Source organism: Lithobates pipiens, unplaced genomic scaffold (genome assembly GCF_037356315.1).
Source record: "Lithobates pipiens isolate NorthernLeopardFrog02 unplaced genomic scaffold, aLitPip1_a1.2 Scaffold_13, whole genome shotgun sequence".
NCBI lineage: Eukaryota > Metazoa > Chordata > Amphibia > Anura > Ranidae > Lithobates > Lithobates pipiens.
This window is the reverse complement of record NW_027507718.1, coordinates 406,333,776-406,354,137: the sequence shown is the minus strand read 5'-3', so window position 1 is coordinate 406,354,137 and position 20,362 is coordinate 406,333,776. Positions and strand designations below refer to the sequence as shown.

The 20,362-nt window shown below is 41.3% G+C and overlaps 1 protein-coding gene across 2 annotated transcripts in view; it reads right to left on the bottom strand.

Annotated features, from left to right (window-relative positions):
* Positions 1 to 8,626: 8,626 nt before the first annotated feature.
* The window catches only part of KDR (kinase insert domain receptor), a 54,384-nt gene continuing 42,648 nt past the window's right edge, over positions 8,627 to 20,362 (bottom strand). The window contains exons 21-30 of one of the 2 annotated variants that reach the window (XM_077477474.1): positions 20,005 to 20,158; positions 19,675 to 19,769; positions 16,703 to 16,825; positions 16,498 to 16,609; positions 14,687 to 14,786; positions 14,494 to 14,599; positions 14,207 to 14,352; positions 12,385 to 12,478; positions 12,214 to 12,299; positions 8,627 to 9,637 (exon numbers count right to left, since the gene is read on the bottom strand). In XM_077477474.1, the coding sequence (XP_077333600.1) occupies positions 9,424 to 9,637; positions 12,214 to 12,299; positions 12,385 to 12,478; positions 14,207 to 14,352; positions 14,494 to 14,599; positions 14,687 to 14,786; positions 16,498 to 16,609; positions 16,703 to 16,825; positions 19,675 to 19,769; positions 20,005 to 20,158 (1,230 nt within the window). In that variant the 3' untranslated portion in view covers positions 8,627 to 9,423. The remainder of the gene's footprint in view (positions 9,638 to 12,213; positions 12,300 to 12,384; positions 12,479 to 14,206; positions 14,353 to 14,493; positions 14,600 to 14,686; positions 14,787 to 16,497; positions 16,610 to 16,702; positions 16,826 to 19,674; positions 19,770 to 20,004; positions 20,159 to 20,362) is intronic. The other variant, XM_077477476.1, reaches the window with a different exon arrangement.

The following is a 20,362-nucleotide window of genomic DNA, read 5'->3' as shown; positions in this document are numbered from 1 at the left end:
AGCTGGAAATTAGCCGACAGCTGAGCAACCAGCCCAGAGAAGGAAGGGCTAAGCCAGCCCTGACAGTACCCCATTCCTCAATGACCCCTCTCCCTCGGAGGGCCACCGGGCTTGAGGGGAAACTGTCTATGGAACTCGCAGAGGAGGACAGGGGCATGTACGTCCGAGGATGAAACCCAGGAGCATTCCTCCGGACCGTACCCCTTCCAATGCACCAGGTACTGTATGCACCCACGGAACCTACGAGAGTCAACAATGGATTATACCTCATACTCCTCATAGTTCTCAACCTGAATAAGGTGAGGGCGTGGCACCGAGATGGTAAATTGGTTACATACCAACGGTTTCAATAAGGAGACATGAAACACATTTAAGATGTGCATACTAGGAGGAAGGTCCAACGCGTAAGCCACTGGGTTAATCCTGCAAAGGATATGGAAAGGCCCAAACTTCAGTGAGGGAACACGAAGCCGGAGGTTGCGAGATGACAGCCAGACCCTGTCCCAAACCTGGTAGGAAGGTGCAGGCAGGTGTCTGCGGTCAGCATGGAGTCTGTACCTATCCTTAGCATGAAGCAAAGCCTCCTGGACTTGTACCCAAGTGGAACGAAGACCACGGAGATGCTCCTCTAAAGCAGGAATACTCTGCGGAACAAATGAGTCAGGCAACATGGAAGGTTGGAAACCATAATTCGCCATAAATGGACACAATCGGGAGGCAGAATTCAAGGCACTGTTGTGAGCAAACTCTGCCAATGGTAATGGGTCTGACCAGTTGTTATGGTGGTCAGAAATATAGCAACGTAGGAATTGCTCCAAGGACTGATTGGCTCGATCGGCTGCCCCATTAGACTGCGGGTGATACGCAGAAGAGAATGCAAGCTGGATTCCCAACTGTGCACAAAAGGCTTGCCAGAACCAGGAGACAAACTGACTGCCCCTGTCCGAGACAATCACCTTGGGTAGCCCATGTAAGCGAAAGATCTCCCGAGCAAAAATGGAAGCCTTTCCTTAGAGGTAGGCAACATCTTAAGTGGAATACAATGACACATCTTTGAGAACCGTCAACCACCATAAGGATAACAGTGTTGCCTTAGGAGTTGGGCAACTCCACAATGAAATCCATTGACAGGTGAGTCCAGGGCCTCTCTCCATTCGGTATGGGTTGTAGGAGGCCCACTGGAAGGTGTCGTGGAGTCTTACTCTGAGCAAGCTGGACAGGCAGCTATGAAGGCAGTAACATCAGCCCTTAGACTAGGCCACCAGAATTGTTGGGAAATGGCCCAAATAAGTTGATTCTTACCAGGGTGGCCAGCTGCCTTGGAAGAATAGTAAGTCTGGAGCACAGCAGTACGGAGACTCTCTGGGACAAAGCAGCGGTCACAATGTTTCTCAGGAGGAGCATGGACATGAGGAGCAAGAATTTTGTCACCCAAAGGAGAAGTAAGACTGGTGCGAACCGTAGCCAAGATATGATCAGGAGGAATCATAGGAACCGGAACCGACTCCGACTTGGAAGTGGGGGAAAATTGTCGTGACAAGGCATCAGCCCTTACATTCTTAGTACCGGGTAAGAATGAGACAATGTAATTAAAGCTCAACAAGAAAAGAGCCCATCGCGCCATTCTGGGAGAGAGTCACTTAGCCTCAGACAAGAATGTAAGATTCTTATGGTCAGTAAGAATAAGAACAGGCACAGTGGTACCTTCAAGGTGATGTCTCCATTCTTTCAGGGCTAAAATGATCGCCAACAGCTCTCTGTTACCAATCTCATAATTGCACTCAGCAGGTGCCAATTTCTTGGAAAAGTAGCCACACGGATGCATAGCGCTCTCAGAGTTAGGACGTTGAGACAGAAGGGCGCCAACTTCAGTCTCAGAAGCATCAACTTCTAGGATAAAAGACAATGTAGGATCAGGATGTGCCAACACAGGAGCAGAAACAAAGGCAGCCTTGAGAGTCTCAAAGGCCTTAATGGACTCCAGAGACAACTCTGTGGGTTACCGTCCTTTCTGGTCATATCAGTCAGGGGCTTGACCAGAGACGAGAAGTTACGAATACATTTCCGATAGCAGTTGGCAAAACCCAGGAAACGCTGCAGAGGACGTAAACCCACAGGTCAAGGCCACTGTAGGACTGCCGAAAGTTTCTCTGGGTCCATCGAAAAACCAGCAGTGGAAATGATATAGCCCAGGAATGTGACCTGTTCACGATGGAACTCGCACTTCTCCAGTTTACAATAGAGATTGTTCTCTCTTAGCTTCTGAAGCACACAACAGACATCTGTGTGGTGGCTCTTCAGGGACTTGGAAAATATGAGGATATCATCGAGATAAACCACCACACATATCTGTAACAAATCTCGGAGGACATCGTTAATAAATTCCTGGAAAACTGCCGGGGCGTTACAAAGGCCAAAAGGCATTACCAGGTATTCATAATGACCTTCTCTGGTATTAAACGCAGTTTTCCACTCGTCGCCCTCCTTAATGCACACGAGATTGTATGCCCCTCTCAAGTCAAGCTTCGTGAAAACCGTTGCTCCCTTGAGGCGGTCAAATAACTCTGCAATCAATGGAATCGGGTAGGCATTCTTAATCGTGACACGATTGAGACCCCTGTAATCTATATAAGGTCTCAGTTCACCGCTCTTCTTCACAAAGAAGAAACCAGCACGAACAGGAGATGAGGATTTGCAGATGAAACCTCGAGAAAGTACATCAGCAACATACTCCTCCATGGCCTTATCCTCCAAGAACGACAAAGGGTAAACCCGGCCACGAGGAGGTATGGCACCAGGTTGAAGGTCAATTACGCAAGCATAAGACCGGTGTGGAGGCAAACTACCGGCTTGACCTTTATCAAAGACATTGCTAAAATCGCAGTACTCCTCCAGCAGGGAGGGGAGTGAAGAGGTGCACAGGACCTTGGATACCTTCAGGAAGCATGTCTCACTGCATTGTGGTGACCAGGAGAGAACCTCAGCATGGAGCCAATCAAAAGAGGGGTTGTGCCTCTGTAACCAAGGATAACCAATAACCAGAGGAAACCTGGGTGAGGAAATAACTTGCAATTGGATTATCTCATGGTGAAGAGCCCCTACAGCCATGGATAACGGAACCGTCTCATGAGTCACATGGGCAGGCTGTAAAAGTCCCCCGTCAAGAGCCTCAATGGCAAGTGGAGTGTCACGCAGCTGCAGCGGAATCGAGTGCTGCGAAACAAATGCAGCATCAATGAACAGGCCTGCAGCCCCAGAGTCGATTAGAGCCTGTATCACGATGGACTACTCAGCCCAAGTAAGGGTGACCAAAACCAGGGGCTTATTATCCTTCTGGATAATTGGGGACGAAACAACACCAACTAAGGTCTGTCCATGACAGAACCTCAAGTTTCGGGCGTTCCCTGGACGGGTAGGACAAGACTTCAAAAAGTGACCTGCCTGGCCACAATAAAGGCACAATCTCTCCCTCCCCCTAAAGGCTCTATGATCCGCAGACGCGTGAAGCCCAGGTGCATGGGTTCATCTTCACAGACCGACTTGGTACCAGGAGGCATGGGAGGTGAGGGAGGCATGGGTGGGACTACAAAGCTCGGAGGCAAGCGTACAGGAGGCTTCCGCCAGCGCTCCTTAAGAGAAAGTCTTTCTCTGAGTCTGGAGTCAATGAGGATGGCAAAAGAGATCAAGCTCTCCAGCTCAGTGGGTATATCTCGGGCTGCTATCTCATCCTTGATGGAATCCGAGAAATCATGAGAAAAAGCAGCCATGAGGGCCTCATTGTTCCAAGCAACCTCTGCTGCCAGAGTACGGAATTCAATGGCGTAGTCGGCAACAGTTCTTGTACTCTGTTTGATGGACATGAGGCATTTGGCAGCAGAAGCGGAGCGTGAGGGAATGTCAAATACCCTTTTAAAGGAGGCCACAAACTGAGGGTAACTCAAGACAACAGGTTTTTGCGTCTCCCATAGAGGGTTAGCCCATGCCAAGGCTCTCTCAGAAAGCAGATATCACAAAACCTACTTTGCTTCTGTCCGTGGGAAACGCCTGGGGCAGGATCTCAAAGTATATCTCAACCTGATTGAGAAACCCTCTGCATTGAACGGGATCACCCCCAAATCGCTGGGGAAGCGGAGCAGAACCAGACAAACCTCTTATAGAGGTAGTACTCGAGGCGGGTGCCTGCACAGAGACTGGCGCAACAGCAGGGATGGCCTGCGACTCAGGTTGTACCGGAGCAGCCACCTTGGGGGATTCCAGGTGAGCCGTGTGACTCAGGAGCGTTTGTAACGCCATGGCAAACTGATCCATGCAGTGATCTTGCTCATCCAATCTGGAAAAAATATTACCAACAAGTGGATTGACTGTATCTTCTGAATACATGGCCTTCGCCTACTGTCAGAAACCATGAATCAGACCAAGACAGATGTATAATTAAATCACACTTGTTTATTAAATAAAAATTAAAAAGTAAATAGAAAAAGCGTAGTCAAAGCATAGCCAGAGTCCATTAACCAGATAGAGTAGTCAGCCAGTCCAGAGTTCAATAACCAGATCGGGTAATCAGCCAGGCCAGAAGTCAAGGAGCCAAGTAGAGCAACAGCAAGCAGGATAAGGAGCCAGAAGGGATGTCAGCAAGCCAGTCTTTAAACAGAACCGCAGGAGATGGTTTCTTGTGATGTGACCAAGGCGAAGGCAGAGGTGAAGTCAGCTGGACAGCTTTAAGTAGGCAAGTCAGATGAGCATGATCAGGAACAGCTGGTAACTGTGGAGAGAGATGAGAACTGGCAATTAGCCGACAGCTGAGCAACCAGCCCAGAGAAGGAAGGGCTAAGCCCGCCCTGACAGTATCAGGTACCATTTTTGACCCTACATGCTCCAAAGGAAAAGAGTTTTTCTGAGGGAGAAGGTGGTAGCCAGGGTGGGGCGCAGCTTCTGAGGTCAAGCTGACACATGAGTTAGAGCAAGTGACTCCCAAGGCAGCAGAAGGAATGTCTGCTTATTTGTGCAGTGGCATGGGGTTTAGAGGGAGAACAACTGAAGAGAGTGCCAGGGTCAAGAGATTAGCCTGTACAGGCAGTCCCCAGGTTACAAACATGGCTCTGTAGGTTTGTTCTTAAAATGATTGTATATATAAAAAAATAACAAGCATGTCTATACTTACTTGCTCTGTGCAATGGAATTCCACAGAGTGGCTGCAAACCTCCTCTTTTCGGGTCCCCCGTCAGTGCTCCTGGACCCTCACTTCTGTCCAGTGCCCCCATGGTAATCCATTTCCCATGGGGGCACTCGTGTGTGCTGGCACTCGACCCTGCTCCCTCGCCACTGGCTTTGAATGACAACACTGCTAGCCAATGGCTCCCAGTGCCCCTGCAGAGCCAGTGAGACCCGGAAGTGAGTGGAGAGAAGAGCTGTAGATGTGCACGGTGTTGGCTCAAATGAGGGCTCAGGAAAGTAAAAGAGGGGGTGGGGGGGTGCTGACACCTAAACATTTTTTACCCTAATGCAAAGAATGCAAAGGTAAAACATGTTTAGGCTTTACAACAACTTTAAGTTGAATTTGTATGTAAGTTGGAACATGTAAATTTTTAAGTGTAACTCCAGCCAAAGAAAAAACGAATTGGTGTTGGAGGGATTCTAGCTGTTGGTCAATTGAATCCTTAAAGGTTAGAACACCCTCTATTGGCTTTAACGGTTTCCCTGTTAAGGTGCGTCCCTAAACAAGTGGGAGAGGATAACAGATGGGACTTCAGAGGGTTGCCATTAAAAGATAAGTGTGTAGATGATAATTTAAGCATGTGAGCATGTTAATTTCATCACTAGGTAAGGTTGGGTGCTGAGGATTGCATCAATGGAGGTTGTAGTTTATTTCCACTTTAAGGCTGGCTATCCAAGTGGTGGATCATTATTAGAATTGGGAGGTTTCAAGGGAATGAGCAAGCAAAACTTTTGCTTTAGCCTCTTCCTATGCCCCAAGTCTTCTTATTAATCCTAAAGCAGAACTCCAGTAAACTGTTGTACATTCAGAAGTTTCATTAAAGCTACAGAGAGAGATGAGGATTATTGCATGCATTAAAAACAGCTGTCATGATAGCAATCTGTGCTAGATTCGTTTTGCAAACAGGAGTTCTGCTTTAAGGCTGACTATACCATTAGTTGATTAAGATGTTGTAGGGGCATGACCAAGCTTGTTTTTTTAGATTAAAAGTTGTACTTGCCTCTTCACATCTACCGAGTTTCCTTTTCATTTTTAAATCCTATCTAAACCCAAAAACGTAACATAAATACAGTATATATATTGCATCTTACACGCTCATAAAGTTACAACAATCAAGTTCTATATCTGTCCTTTAAGTTTAATAATTCAAAAGGATAAATATAATTTCACCAGTATATTGTCATTTCTATAGTACTGTATACCATGCACATTGTACATTAACAGGTCAGGAAACATTTTTTGTAAAAATAGTTTATTCCATCTTTAAATTCAAACTAATTATACATTGTACATATTAAAAAAAAATAACAAAAGAAAGTTGATCTAAATATTCATTAAATAGCTTATTTTAAATTTGAATTGAGAATTTTTAAGGCTTTCTCATCCATTAAGTAATATGCAGCATGTCAGCACATTCATACGCTCATTTATTGACCATAGACTTAAAATAAAATTGTTCTACAAAATTAGTGTACCAATAACATTCATTAATATAATATTTTACAATTCATACTTGAGCTGAACAGAGCCATATATTAGGTAACAAACATTTTAGATGGTCTGTAAGAGTCTTATTACAGTCACAAGCCTTCTCTGCATAGGAAAAAAAGGTTCCTTACACACACACATATATATATATATATATATATATATATATATATATATATATATATATATATATATATATATATATATATATATTATACAATCAGCAGTTCACTTCAAATTCCTTCAACTGTAATACCCCCATTTTGTCTATTACAGACATGTTTGTGAACCTAAAAAATTAGAGTTTCTACTTATTTATATGTTGGTGCTTTCCCTTGTGGTGAAAAGATGCATCTCCTTTTTTGCATGGGGACTGTATGAATTGTATAGACATTCATTCGGTACTTGGTGCAGGTCACAAATCTACAGGAAAAATGCTTGCATTTGGAACACATAAAGGTATAATCAATACACAGCCAATGTTAAAAGCATGGCTGCATCTATCAATGCAACCATAATGCATTCACTACCCAACAAACACATCTTTCAGTACATGCACAACCTTAATTGTTAATTTATCCTTTAAAGGTAAACTGTGGCTAGATTATGGACATTTGTGTATTTACATATTCTTAACAAGCAGTATATAAAATTTAAACCAAACCCTCACTGATCCCTTCAACTGTAAGCACTCTGGAGTAAATCATTCTCAAAGATCACAGCAGGGACACTGAAATAATTTTGATAAATCTCTCAGCAGTTCAGCTCACCCTCTCCTTTCCTCCCAGAGCTCTTGCTCTGTGCTTACATTAGAGAGTAACAGCTGCTTAATCACTGCTGGGTGGGGGTAACAAGGGAAGTTGAAAATATGTGAACACTTAAATGCCCATAGCCTGACCACAGATTCACTTTAAAGCAGACATCTAGGATTCCACAAAGAACGTGAAATAAAAATACATTACAGCTGTTGATGATTTAAATGTAAAATTTGTTTATCTTGATACACAATTAAGACATTGTAGTCCACATAGTTATAAATAACATATATTACATTTGTTTCCATTATGTTGCTATAAATAGGTACAACACTGTGTTCTTAATGACTTTACACGAAAATAATTACAAGCTATATACAATTTATTTGATCTCTATCAGTGTTAATACTACATCTGATAAGTGTGTGTCTGTGGATTGATTTAGACTGTTCACTTAGCAAAGTGAATTTTCACTTTCAGTGGAATTTTTCAATAGCTTAGTGAATGAAGTGATGCAAAGTGAGTTTTCACTTTAAATGTGTTCTAGTCCTTTTGTAGATCAACCCCTAAAAATGTGGCTGTAAAAAAAAGCGCAGATCTCAGTTTAGTACTAAGTGTACAGGCATACCCCACTTTTAATTACACAATGGGGTTTATTTACTAAAACTGGAAAGTGCAAAATCAGGCTCACTTCTGCATAGAAACCAATGAGCTTCTAACCTCAGCTTGTTCAATTAAGCTTTGATAATAAAACCTGGAAGCTCATTGGTTTCTATGCAGAAGTGAGAATGATTTTGCGCTTTGCGGCTTTAGTAAATAAACCCCATTGTGTACTTAAAAGTGGGGTATGCATGCCTGTATATATATTTAAATGTTAAACCATTTGTATTGCCCCCTAGTGAGACAATATCCCAAATAGGTTCTTGGTGATGGTATAAGTTGGTGCATAATGGGTGATGCACACTTCTTTGGACCCATAAATCTGTACAAACTGAGCTTGCGTAGTATTAAGGTGCCAGGTTTGCATTTTTGAATACAGCAAACAAAACAGTTACTGCAGAGTTAACTCCATATGTTACATGTCTCTTATTGACTTATTGTTTATTATTACAATACAGATTGCACAGGCATAAAACATAATTAATAGACCAAGCTTTGGCAACTAATATATAACAAGTAGCCAGTGTATTATTTATTGACTCCTGTTCTTCAACTGACATACAATTGGGCTTATTCAACAACTGAGATCAATAGTGAACCTTTGACTACACTACCCAGTCAAAATTAGACTTTGGGCCAATCTCAGATTTACAGCACAGATATCAAGATGTACTTTTCTTGCCATCAAAAGGAGCTTCAGATAGGGCTACAAACTGAAATTTATTTTGTTTCATCTATGAAACAATTTTGTACAATTGTCTCAAACAAAGATACACAGTACTATAATGTGTATCCATTTAATACTGGAATAGATTTGGGCATATTTGTAATCGGATATACAATTACATGTCAATAACATTCAAAATTCTGCATGTAACATGATTATCATATTTAGATTTCCATGGAACCCAGTACAATTCCATCAGTGATGTTCTGGCTGTGTCTTCTTATAAATCCATACTGCCATTAACAACTGTAGATCTGTTCCCAGGCTTGGCATTGATAGAAGGCATGCAGGTACACTACCAACCTCAAAAGTCTTTAGGAACTCTAGCTGCGAGTCACTCAGTGTCCAGATATGACATATGGCTCCCAATGATCCATACCCTGTTTCTGTAACAGTATAAAACTTTAAATTTTCAATAATTTTGAGGCCAAGCTATTTATGACTTGGTACGGAAACATCCAGGGAACTTAGTTCTGTAGAGAACTCAAATACTGTCCTTCAACGGTGCTCATGTAGAGCAGATTTCCATATTGTCAGTCTCTATTAGTGCATTGTGTGATGTTAACAGTTCTGAGTGTCTATACCTCAGTGCTCAGTTCGATAACAGCTTGATGTGTTTTTTTTTCCATGCAGCAGATATCAAGTGAACTTTCCCTTTTTAGCAGCTGTGTTTTTTCATTAGTGTCGTGTGCAGTTTCCGTGTCATCTGAGTGGTATCCAGACTGGTAATCACTAGTTTGGTTTGAGGATCCAGATGTGACTGATTCTTTGCTTTTACTTGGCATCAGACTACTAAAATGAATTAGAAATACAATAATTGCAACTGCAGTTGAGGTTTAATAAACAGCATACTATGACCAAAATTACTAAATCGGTAAACTTCACAAAACTACCTTTTTGAGTGGTAAGACCCTAGCAATTATTACAGACGTAAATATAGCTTTTTAGTGTGATTAAATTTGTCACAGTTAGGGGTACATGTACCGCTAGTGATGTTGTTGGTAGTACATTGCAGGGTTTCTGTGCAAAACTGTTCAGTGGTACCATATATTCTCTACAATAGAGGCATAACACCTGGATGCAAATTACTATAAACAAATAGTCCAAAAAACACAAAACGTAAGATTCATATTGTAACTTTTCATATTTTCAACAATACTGATAGGCCATTGCAAATTAAAAAATGAACTCAAAGTATAGCTTTCCATAAAGTAAGGGTCATGAATTATGAATGGCCATTATCTGGGTCCAGACATTTAAAAATTCCAGATTTAAGTTGGCCACAAAAAAGGTAGCTTTCAATGAGTGCTGACTATACGCTACTGAAACTCGTGCACGCTGAAAGGAGTTATTTTTTTTATGGAAAAGGGTCAATATCTTTATAGATTTTACACTATGTAGGCAAACTTGCTGTGAAGGAGTTAAAGTGATTGTAAGGGTTTTTTTTTTTTTTTTTTTAATAATAAACATTAAATAAATAATCATACTTACCTCCACCTGTGCAGCTTGTTTTTCGAGTGGCCCCGATCTTCTGGGGTCCCCCGGCAGCTCCCGCGGCTCCTCCCTACATCAGATAACCCCCTAGAAGTATTGCACTCCTGAGGGGGTTACTTTGCGGGAGCGCTCCCGAGTCCATCATTCGGCGTTCACAGCCGCAGAATCTATGACTTGGCCCCTGCCCCCGCCGCCCACATTATTGGATTTGATTGACAGCAGCGGGAGCCAATGGCTGTGCTGCTATCAATCTATCCAATCAAGAGCCGAGAACCCCCTGCAGAAAGAAAGCGCGTCACCGCCGGGCCAAGTTCCAGGGCTCAGGTAAGTAAAATGGGGGGGCTGGGAGGCCGTTCAATGCCAGGTTTTTTTTCACCTTAATGCATCCTAAACACAAAGGTTTACAACCCCTTTTTTGGACATTTTACCTGTTACACCAGTATTTAGGGTGTATTATGTAACATGGTGCAAATGTGATAACCGCACTCGTAATTGATTGACAATTCTTAGCCCTTGTACACACGGTCGGAGAATCTGACGGAATGAGTCTTATCGGACCGTGTCATCAGATAATCCGACTGTGTGTGGTATGCATCGGACTGATTCTGTCCGAATCTCCGTCCGACCCAATTTTCCAACATGTTGGAAATATTTCCCGACCAACTGGGCCGGACGGACCTAATCCGATCATGTGTAGAGCATTTTCACCGGACCAAGTGCCACGCATGCTCAGATCAAATTCCTACATCAAAGCTATTGGCTACTAGCCTGAATGTAGTCCCATCGTAACGAAATTACGTCATCACGTTCTGAAAGATCGGATTTTTCGCCAACTTGGCCCGACCGTGTGTATGCAACAGTTTCGGACACAATCCGTCGGACTAAATCCGACGGCCAAAATCCGACGGATTTGGTTGGCAAAATCTCCGACCGTGTGTACGTGGGCTTACAGCTCTCTAACTGAAAGTCCTTACCTTGGTATGGAGGAAGAGTCTGCACAAGCCTGGCTTTGCATCCGCGATCCACCAATCACTGTTGCAATGCTTTGCAGGTAAAAAAATATAATAAATGCACATTTTTTTCTGCAAATATATATGCATTTATTATTTTTTGTAAAATCTGGACTTAGCCTTTAACCTCCTTAGCGGTAATCCCAAGTGTGGCTCGGGTTGAATTTTCATTACCAAAAGCGGTGACCCTGAGCCACACCAACCCTGCATCGCATACTAGTCCATTATGTGACACTTACCTGAAAACGAAGCCCGCGCTGTCCCCTGTGCAGGCTGAGTCCATCTTCGCCCCTCTTCCTTTCCGGGGGCCACGGACTCCAGCTCTGTGACTGGCCGGAGCCATGTGTGGGAGCTGTCAGTCACGGCACATGCTGGGAAAGAAATGGCACAGTGGTCCGTTTCTTCACAGCACATGCGCCGATGATGACATTGGCACACTACAAGTGAAATATCTCCTAATTGGGCACGTTTAGGAGATATTTCCACTACCTATAGGTAAGCCTTATTCTAGGCTTACCTATAGATAAAAGTAAGACAAAAAGGTTTACAACCACTTTAAGTAATATTAACTATAATTATAGTATATTCACATATAATTCTGGGTGATATCATTAAACAGCAGGTCAAATAACTCATATTGTAGTTACTGGTTATTTGCAATCATTTTTTTTTGTGGTTTTAAGTAAGAACTGTTCATGTTACCCAATAACCACCAATCAGATTAGAATTTGAATTGGAAAACAGCGGGAGAAAAAAGAAGAGAGATAATTCAGCTGGTAGATGTGGAACAACACAGAACAGTTCTTTCCAAATAAAAGTGAAACATGAGGTCAAATATAATGAAAGAAAAGCCATTTAATCTACCTAAATAACTGTGCTTCCGTTTGTGTGCTCTCCAGTGTCCTCAACTCTTCTGATGCAAGTATCATCCCACTATCTGTTTGGTTATCCTAAAATACAAACAACAGTTTTAATACTTGGTGGACCATTCAAAGAATATTGCATTATATGAATCAGCATGCAAATCATCCTTACATCAGGGGCTACTCTCACTGCGGGCTCTACAGGGATGTCGTCAAATGTCTTCACACTGACAGGCCGGCTATTTCTCTTTGTATTTTGGATTATCCTGTAGACAATGATTGATGTTAGATATATTTTAAAAGAGCAAATAAAATCCAAACAAAATATGATCTGCTATTGCCTGCACACTGCGTCATGATAGAACAGATCATTATGAAGGTACAGTCATGGGGACAGGAATAAAAAGACAAATTCATTTCACGAAGCCCAAACTGAAAACAGTCCATCTGATCTGCATAATTCTTCTCTGTCCTGGGTCGCTGGCTCCCAAAGTATTGAAGCCATTCGATTATCATGATAGAAAGCGGACCTGCATTTTCAGAAGGGGCGGTCAGCAATAGCAGCCTACATAACGCCCCAATGTAAATTATCTTAAAAGCCTAAAAATTGTTGGCCTTATTTATTTCTGTTTGTGACCCCGCTGGGGATTTCGTCCTTCACTTATTATGATTGCTATGTGTTACAAGAAATGAAAGAGCTACCAGGATAACAAGACATGGACATTAAAAGCGACGTCAGAATTTCTAATCTTTTCACACGCACATTGGAGTAAATGCCTCCAACAGGAACACAGACAGTAAGGCCCCATGTACACGGGACGCTGCTAAACGTACGTTCAGAGGCAATTGGACGCTTTTTACAACTGCCCCTGAACTCATTCAATGTTATCCTATGTGACCATGTACACAGTCTTGTTTATTGCTGTTTTAGGCAGTTGCATTCAACGGTGTTTCTTCAAAAGCAAAAAGATGGGTTCAGACGCCGCAGATCTCTACGTTTCAGATGTCAATCGTGACTAAACGCGGTACCGGTGTTTAGATGCGTTTTCGTTTATAAGCGTTTTTAAAGGTACCCTATATTTTTATATTTTTATTTTTGACCTGATATGATGGAAAACAATGAAAAAACATAAAAAAAATAGTTTGAAATGTTTTAATTACTTGCGATAATTCATAGACCATATATAGCCCTTGATGCAATGCAATACACCACTAGCATTGCTGTATCCAAATATTAATTGGAATGTGGCAATGGACATGCGTGTGAAATTAAAAGAATTGTCAGGGTAGGTATGCAGCTGTACGTACATTTTGGAAAAATATCCTACCAACATTCGCTGCGCAATCAATGGATGGGTCCAATAGCGACCAACTCTGACTCTGGACCTCACATGCAATTTTCTATGTCGTTCTAGCCTCATCAAGAGCAACATCAGGAGCATTTCCTCACATATACTCATTATGGGATCCATTGCAAAAAAAAGCACAGAAATAGAGACAAATACAAGTATACAGCTGCTCTCTCTGCTGCTGCTACTCACTCTGGCCAAAATGGCTGAAATAGTTAAATAGCAATGTTTTTTGAGCTTGGGGAGGGTCTTAATGAGGTTATCTTAATAAATGCTTCTAGACGCAAATGCGGTAAAACGCTGCTAAACGCAGCATGCACATGCGGCAAAACTGGAGTTTCTAAACGCCAGTTTTAAGTTCATTCAGAGGAGTTTGTTCCAGCGTCCCGTGTACATGGAGCCTAATAACAACATGACAGAGGCTCTAACTAGTTCCTACTCTTTGCAAAACAAAAAATTTTTTTTAACTGGAGCCAGGCTTTAATGTAATCTTTTTTGACTTTTGAATTTCTCATAAAAAACAGGACTCCGCTCTATATGTTACTACATCCAAACAAGAGGCGGCATCAAAATTATAAATCTGAAAAAAATTATTTATACATATGTCATGTTTGTAGGAAATACAGGTTATAAATAGGTCAGTACCGTATTCCGGCTGTGCTATCATAGTGGAATTTTGCATCACACATTTCCTCTCCTTGCATACAGGAAACAGGTGAGGTCGGCATTGAGAGACATGAATCTTCTTCAATGTTCAAAGTCACTAATATTGGAATGTAGTCTTTTCCATCCTAAGATTAAAAATGGAAGCAGCTCTTACAAATGGCACATGGTAGAGTGTTAGGTTCTTACAGTAAATTGCTTTTTTGAATGCTATTGATCATTTTTGGAAATTTGTTCAAGTGAGGTGAAAACAAGAGAAAATTATTTACCAATTGCACATTTCTTTGCAAAACATTTCCCAGATGTTCCACTAGTTCAGTAAAGGTGGGTCTCTGTAGGGGATCTCCATGCCAGCAGTCTAGCATTGTTTGATATCTAGTGCCAAAAAAATGAAGTCAGTAGGTGAAACCCTTTTTACTGTTAGGTCTACCTGATGTTCCTTCTGCTGTGTGGGTGACTTACATTTCCACAGTTGCGTAATCTGGAGCTCTCATCCGTGTCCCCTCTTTTAACCTTCTGCAGAAATATTCATCAATCTGGACACCAGGATATGGGGATCCACCTAAAAGAAAGATGTTGTTCATTTAGGACCCATTCAGATGGTTGTGTTGCATAAATGTATTTATTTTTTTTCATTTGTTAACCCCCCTGACGGTATTCCCGAGTCTGGCTCGGGGTGGAATTTTTATACCAAGAGCGGTAACCCCGAGCCAGACTCGGGACTGCATCGCTGGATCCAGGAGGAGGTTTACTTAGCTTCTCCCTCGGATCCAGCGTTGTCTCCCCGCTGTACGAGCAAGCCGTGTCTCGCTCGATCTATCACGGAGCCGATCTCCGTGCCCTGCAAGCGTTGCGACGCACGGGGATGGAGATCGGCGCCAAATTCAAAAAGTGAAACAGACAGTATACATACAGTATAATGTAATCTTACAGATTACATTGCTGTATGTAAATATTTCACATCCCCTTTGTCCCTAGTGGTCTGCCCAGTGTCCTGCATGCAGTTTTATATCATAAAAACTGTTCTTATGCCTGGAAACTGGAGATTGTCCATAGCAACCAAACTGTCATTTTACATCAAAAATGGTTTTAGACCAGCTAGAAAACAGCGATAATAAATTGTAATCACTCGCAGAATTGAGCGATAGCGATTTGTGGGGAGATCCGTCATCAAATACTGAAAAGTAATGACAGTGACAATTCTGCAACTGAGCAAATTTCAGTGTTTTTGATTTGATTACATTATTGAATAATTTTTATTATTGTTATATTATTATTTGGTACAATTATTTATAGTTATTTATTATATTATAATTTATGATTTCATTTTTCAAACTTTATCATACCCGGGATGTCTGCTAGACTCTGGTTTGGACAGATTTAAGAGAGTTATTCCTAAGAATTACAGGACTACAATATAAAACGCCAAATTTGCATGCAAAATAATGGTACCGCTTTTAGCACCTAAAATCCGAAAATAATCGTACCGCCAGGGAGGTTAATGTGTATTATGTTATGCCCCGTACACATGATTGGACTTTCCGACAACAAAACCGTGAATTTTTGTTCGAAGGTTGTTGGCTCCAACATGTCTTGCATACACATGGTCACACAAATGTTGGCCAACAATTACGAATTTGGGAACCTGGTGACATTCAAGACGTACGACGAGCCGATAAAAAGGAAGTTCAATAGTCATGTGATATCTCCATTATGAATGCTAGTTTTACAAGACCAAGCGCTTCTAGCTCATACTTGATTCTGAGCATGAGTGAACTTCTGACACTGAACTTCTGAAGTCTGACAACCAACATTTGTTGGCGGAAAGTCCAACAACAAATGTTCGATGGAGCATACGCATGGTCAGACTTTCAGCCAACAAGCTCACATACAACATTTCCCGTCGGAAAGTCTGATCGTGTGTACGCGGCATTAATGTTACGTTGAAAAAACCTATTCATTTTAAATATGCTCTCAGTGCACTTCAGTACACAAAAAACAAACAAAAACAAAACACAAGCACTATTTGTGGCAGCACATCACATAGTAATCATATAATAATGGCTTTGACAGACTGGAGTTGGATCAACTTATTCGAATTAGCCAATAAAAATGATCTGTAAAGGGTTACAAAATAAATAATTAATAGTACACTATATCCAGCAACTTCTATGATGAATCATTAGGATTGGCATCATGGTCAGATTACTAATACGGATTTCCTGTGTATTTATTTTCCTCCACGAAAGCGGAAATATATTTGTGTGACTCACCTAATGAGAAGATTTCCCATAGTAAGACCCCAAATGACCACACATCGCTTTGTGTAGTGTAGACTCTGTCAAAAATGGTCTCTGGCGCCATCCATTTGAGAGGAAGACGAGCCTTCAGGAGGAAGTTGAGCAGTTAGAAGCAAATAATTAAAAACAAGATAGCAGTAGAAAAAATATATTATATTCTAGAACTCTAATTACTTACATCCCCTTTCCGTACATAATCAGGATCTTTATAGACATCACGTGCCAAGCCGAAGTCACAGATTTTGACCACGTTGTTGTCAGCCAGAAGTATATTACGAGCTGCCAAATCCCGGTGAATGCACTGTAAAAACAGCAGTATAGAGTATTAAACTATTTGTGTCTACAACTTATTAAGATTGAGATAAACAAAACATTCTGTTTTAGGCTCAATCCACACTGCTGCGACATGGGATCTGATTTGTGAGACCCCAAGTCGCATTCAATTATGAGAGCCATCTTAACTGATACAAAACAAGATGCTCCAACTTCGGAGAAGGTTTCTGCACTACTTTGGTACAACTTGGGTGCAATGACAGCCATTGAAAAGGCTCCTAAATAGCATCCAAGTTGGATCAGGAAGAAAGTCGCAGGGAAAAGTCGCAGGCAAAGTCGTACGACTTTGTCACTGCAGCAGTGTGAACCAAGCCTAACAGGATATTTTGTAGCAATAGCATATTTTATATCAGTTTAAGGAAGACTTTCATATACAGTAAAACCTTGAATTAGTTCTGGAAACGTGCTTGTAATCCAAAGCACTTATACAGTATACGAAAGGGAATTTCTCCATAGGAAATAATGGAAACTCAGATGATTCTTTGTACAACCATTTATTCATAAGTTCTTCAGTCTGTAGGCTATTTAAAAAGATTATAGCAATGTGACTTCAAGGCAACTTCAGGGAAGGCCTGGGTAATCTTCCTGTAATGTCGGATCCAAATCACATCAATTAAGATGAGGAATCCGACTTAGAGCTCATGCACACTGCAGCTCAAAAATAAAAGCTGCTTTTGCAGACATTTGAGTTTTTATTTCAGCCTGAAGAAGCTTGTGCTTTTTTGTGTTCTTGTGCACGTTTTTATTGAGCTTCTGCAAGCTCTTTTGAGCTCCTTTGAGCTTTTTTGAGCATAAACGGAATATAAAAGGAAACTTTTATAAAGTCAGGGCGACTTCAGTAGTGCTAATTAAGACAGCTCTCTCATTGACTAAAATGGGACCTGATCCTACTTGTATTGATAGATATCGCTTGTTTATCAAGTTATAATGTATAAAAAAAATTTGCTCCTCACAATCCAAGGTTTTACTGCATGTCTATTAACCATTTCAGCCCCGGAAGGATTTACCCCCTTCTTGACCAAGCCATTTTTTGCGATACAGCACTGCATCACTTTAACTGACAATTGCGCGGTCGTGTGATGTTGTACCTCACAAATAGAGCTTTCTTTTGGTGCTATTTGATCACCTCTGTGGTTTTTACTTTTTGCGCTATAAACAAAGAAGTACGACAATTTTGAAAAAAGCTAAATATTTTTTACCTTTTGCTATAATAAATATCCCAATTTTAGGCCGATATATTCTTCTACATATTTTTGGTAAAAACAATCGCAATAAGCATATATTGATTGGTTTGCACAAAAGTTATAGCGTCTACAAAATAGGGGATAGATTTATGGCATGTTTATGTATATATATATTTTTTTTTTTTACTAGTATGGCGGCGATCTGCGATTTTGTATTGGGACTGCAAAATTGCGGCAGACAGATCAGACAATTTTGACACACTTTTGGGACCATTGACATTTATACAGCGAACAGTGATATAAAAACAACTGATTACTGTATAAATGTCACTGGCAGGGAAGGGGTTAACACTAGGGGCGCTCAAGGGGTTAAATGTGTTCCCTCAGTGTGATTTCTAACTCTGTGAGGATGGGATTGACTTGGGGAGGAGAACGATCGCTGTTCCTATATACTAGGAACAACAGATCAGTCTCCTCACCCCTGGCAGAACGTGTATTTGTGTGTTTACACACACAAATTCCCTTTTTCGTTCTGTCAGGGACAGGGCGGGCACGCACACGCCCCCTATATTTCTTAAAGCGCCCGCTGTACAGCTACGGAGATTCGCGCACAAGTGCCATTCTGCCGCTGTCAATTGACGGCGGGCAGTTGGCAATCGGTTAAAGCGGAACTGCCGTCTGTTCACATAACTTGTAATAAAAACATCTTTGCCATTCTGAAGCTTCCCTCCAACCACTTTGCATATATTTTATATATGCTGTGATTCTGTACTTTCCAAATCTGCTGCAGAAATCTCCCTCCACTGAGTCTGGCTGCATCCATTTTAACTGAGGGCAGCTGAAGCTGCTGCCTGTTCCACTTCCTGGATTTACACAGGCACACCTCCAGCTCTTCAGCTCTCATTGGCCCTCTTGTGACTCATCCCCTCTCCCTTCCTGGCAAACTCTCACAAAAGTGACTGGGTGAGCTGAGTATGATGTCATCCTAGGATTTTTACCAGACAAAAAACATGGCGTGGGCTGTATAAGGCATTTACTGGCAGAAAAAAAATGTTTTACTATCCAAAGTTAAAACAACAAGGGCAAAAGATTTAATAGATGGGAAGTTGAAAAAATTGACAGAAGTTCCGCTTTAAACTATATGTAAAGCAAAATAAGTTTAGGAAACAGTTAGGACACTGTTTGGTTTTTATTGTAGCCTGTGTCCCTCCTAAGAGATAAGGCTGTTTTTTTACTTTGCATGGGACTTTTCACTTAGCGAAAAAGTGAAGTTCTGCTGACTTCAATCATCCAGTCCTTTGTGCTGCACCTGTGAAAATTCGATGTTAGCCCTACATTACAGTATATGGAATCTTCCAAACCAACACATGCTGCAGAAACACAAATAATGAGGTGCTGAGTCTTCCAGCAATATATTCTAGATTAATTTGAATATAATAATAACGTTTGGCTACATTTATAAATAATTTGTCTGCATTCAATTCTGCCGGTGACTGAATTTTCCATCATGGTGACCTTGAGGGACCAGCTATTTGTATCAAGGTCTTTAACGTTCAGATTAATGCTGTAAACCAATCATCCAATTACTTTTTTGCTTTAAGTTCTCAGAAAAAAAAAAAAAAGAAGCACCTACTTTACGTGAGGCCATAAACTCCATACCACGGGCCACCTGGAAGCTGTATGAGATGAGGTCCTCCATGCCGAGCTGGTTCTTGCAAACCTCTTCAACTTGGAATAGGAAAAATCCCATTAGAAATTGCATACTGTTGACAATCCTATAGGTCTCTAACTCTCATTTTGAAAGAACACTATTAATATTATCATATTGGAAACTTTGAGACCTCTGCCCCATGAGTCCTGAAGGAAATACCCTGTGATGGGTCATAGAGTATTAACATCAATATGAAGGTTTAAAAGTCAAATATAAAAAAACATTGAGCTACGCTAAATATAAATCTCTTACCTTCTTCTTCCTCCACATCACTCAGAGATTTCTCTTCTGCAAAACCAGAACTAGCTGAGCTCTGGCTGCTGGCAATACTGTCCAATCTCCTCTTTAGATCCCTAGGTGTTTCCACATAATGCTGTCTGGCCTGTCTGTACCTCACAGACTTGGTCTGCAAAATAGGAAAATATAAGCTTATCAGTCAGTAGAGGGAACGGCTTTCAATTTTTGAATATTCAGCAACATTTCTGTGTTCTGCACTTTTTACTAAGGTTCACTAAAGTATGTTGTTCACATCATATTCTATTACAAAGCAAATGTAAGAATATGTGGACACTATAGTGGCCAAGTGTGTTGCTCCCAAAGCTTTGTTTAA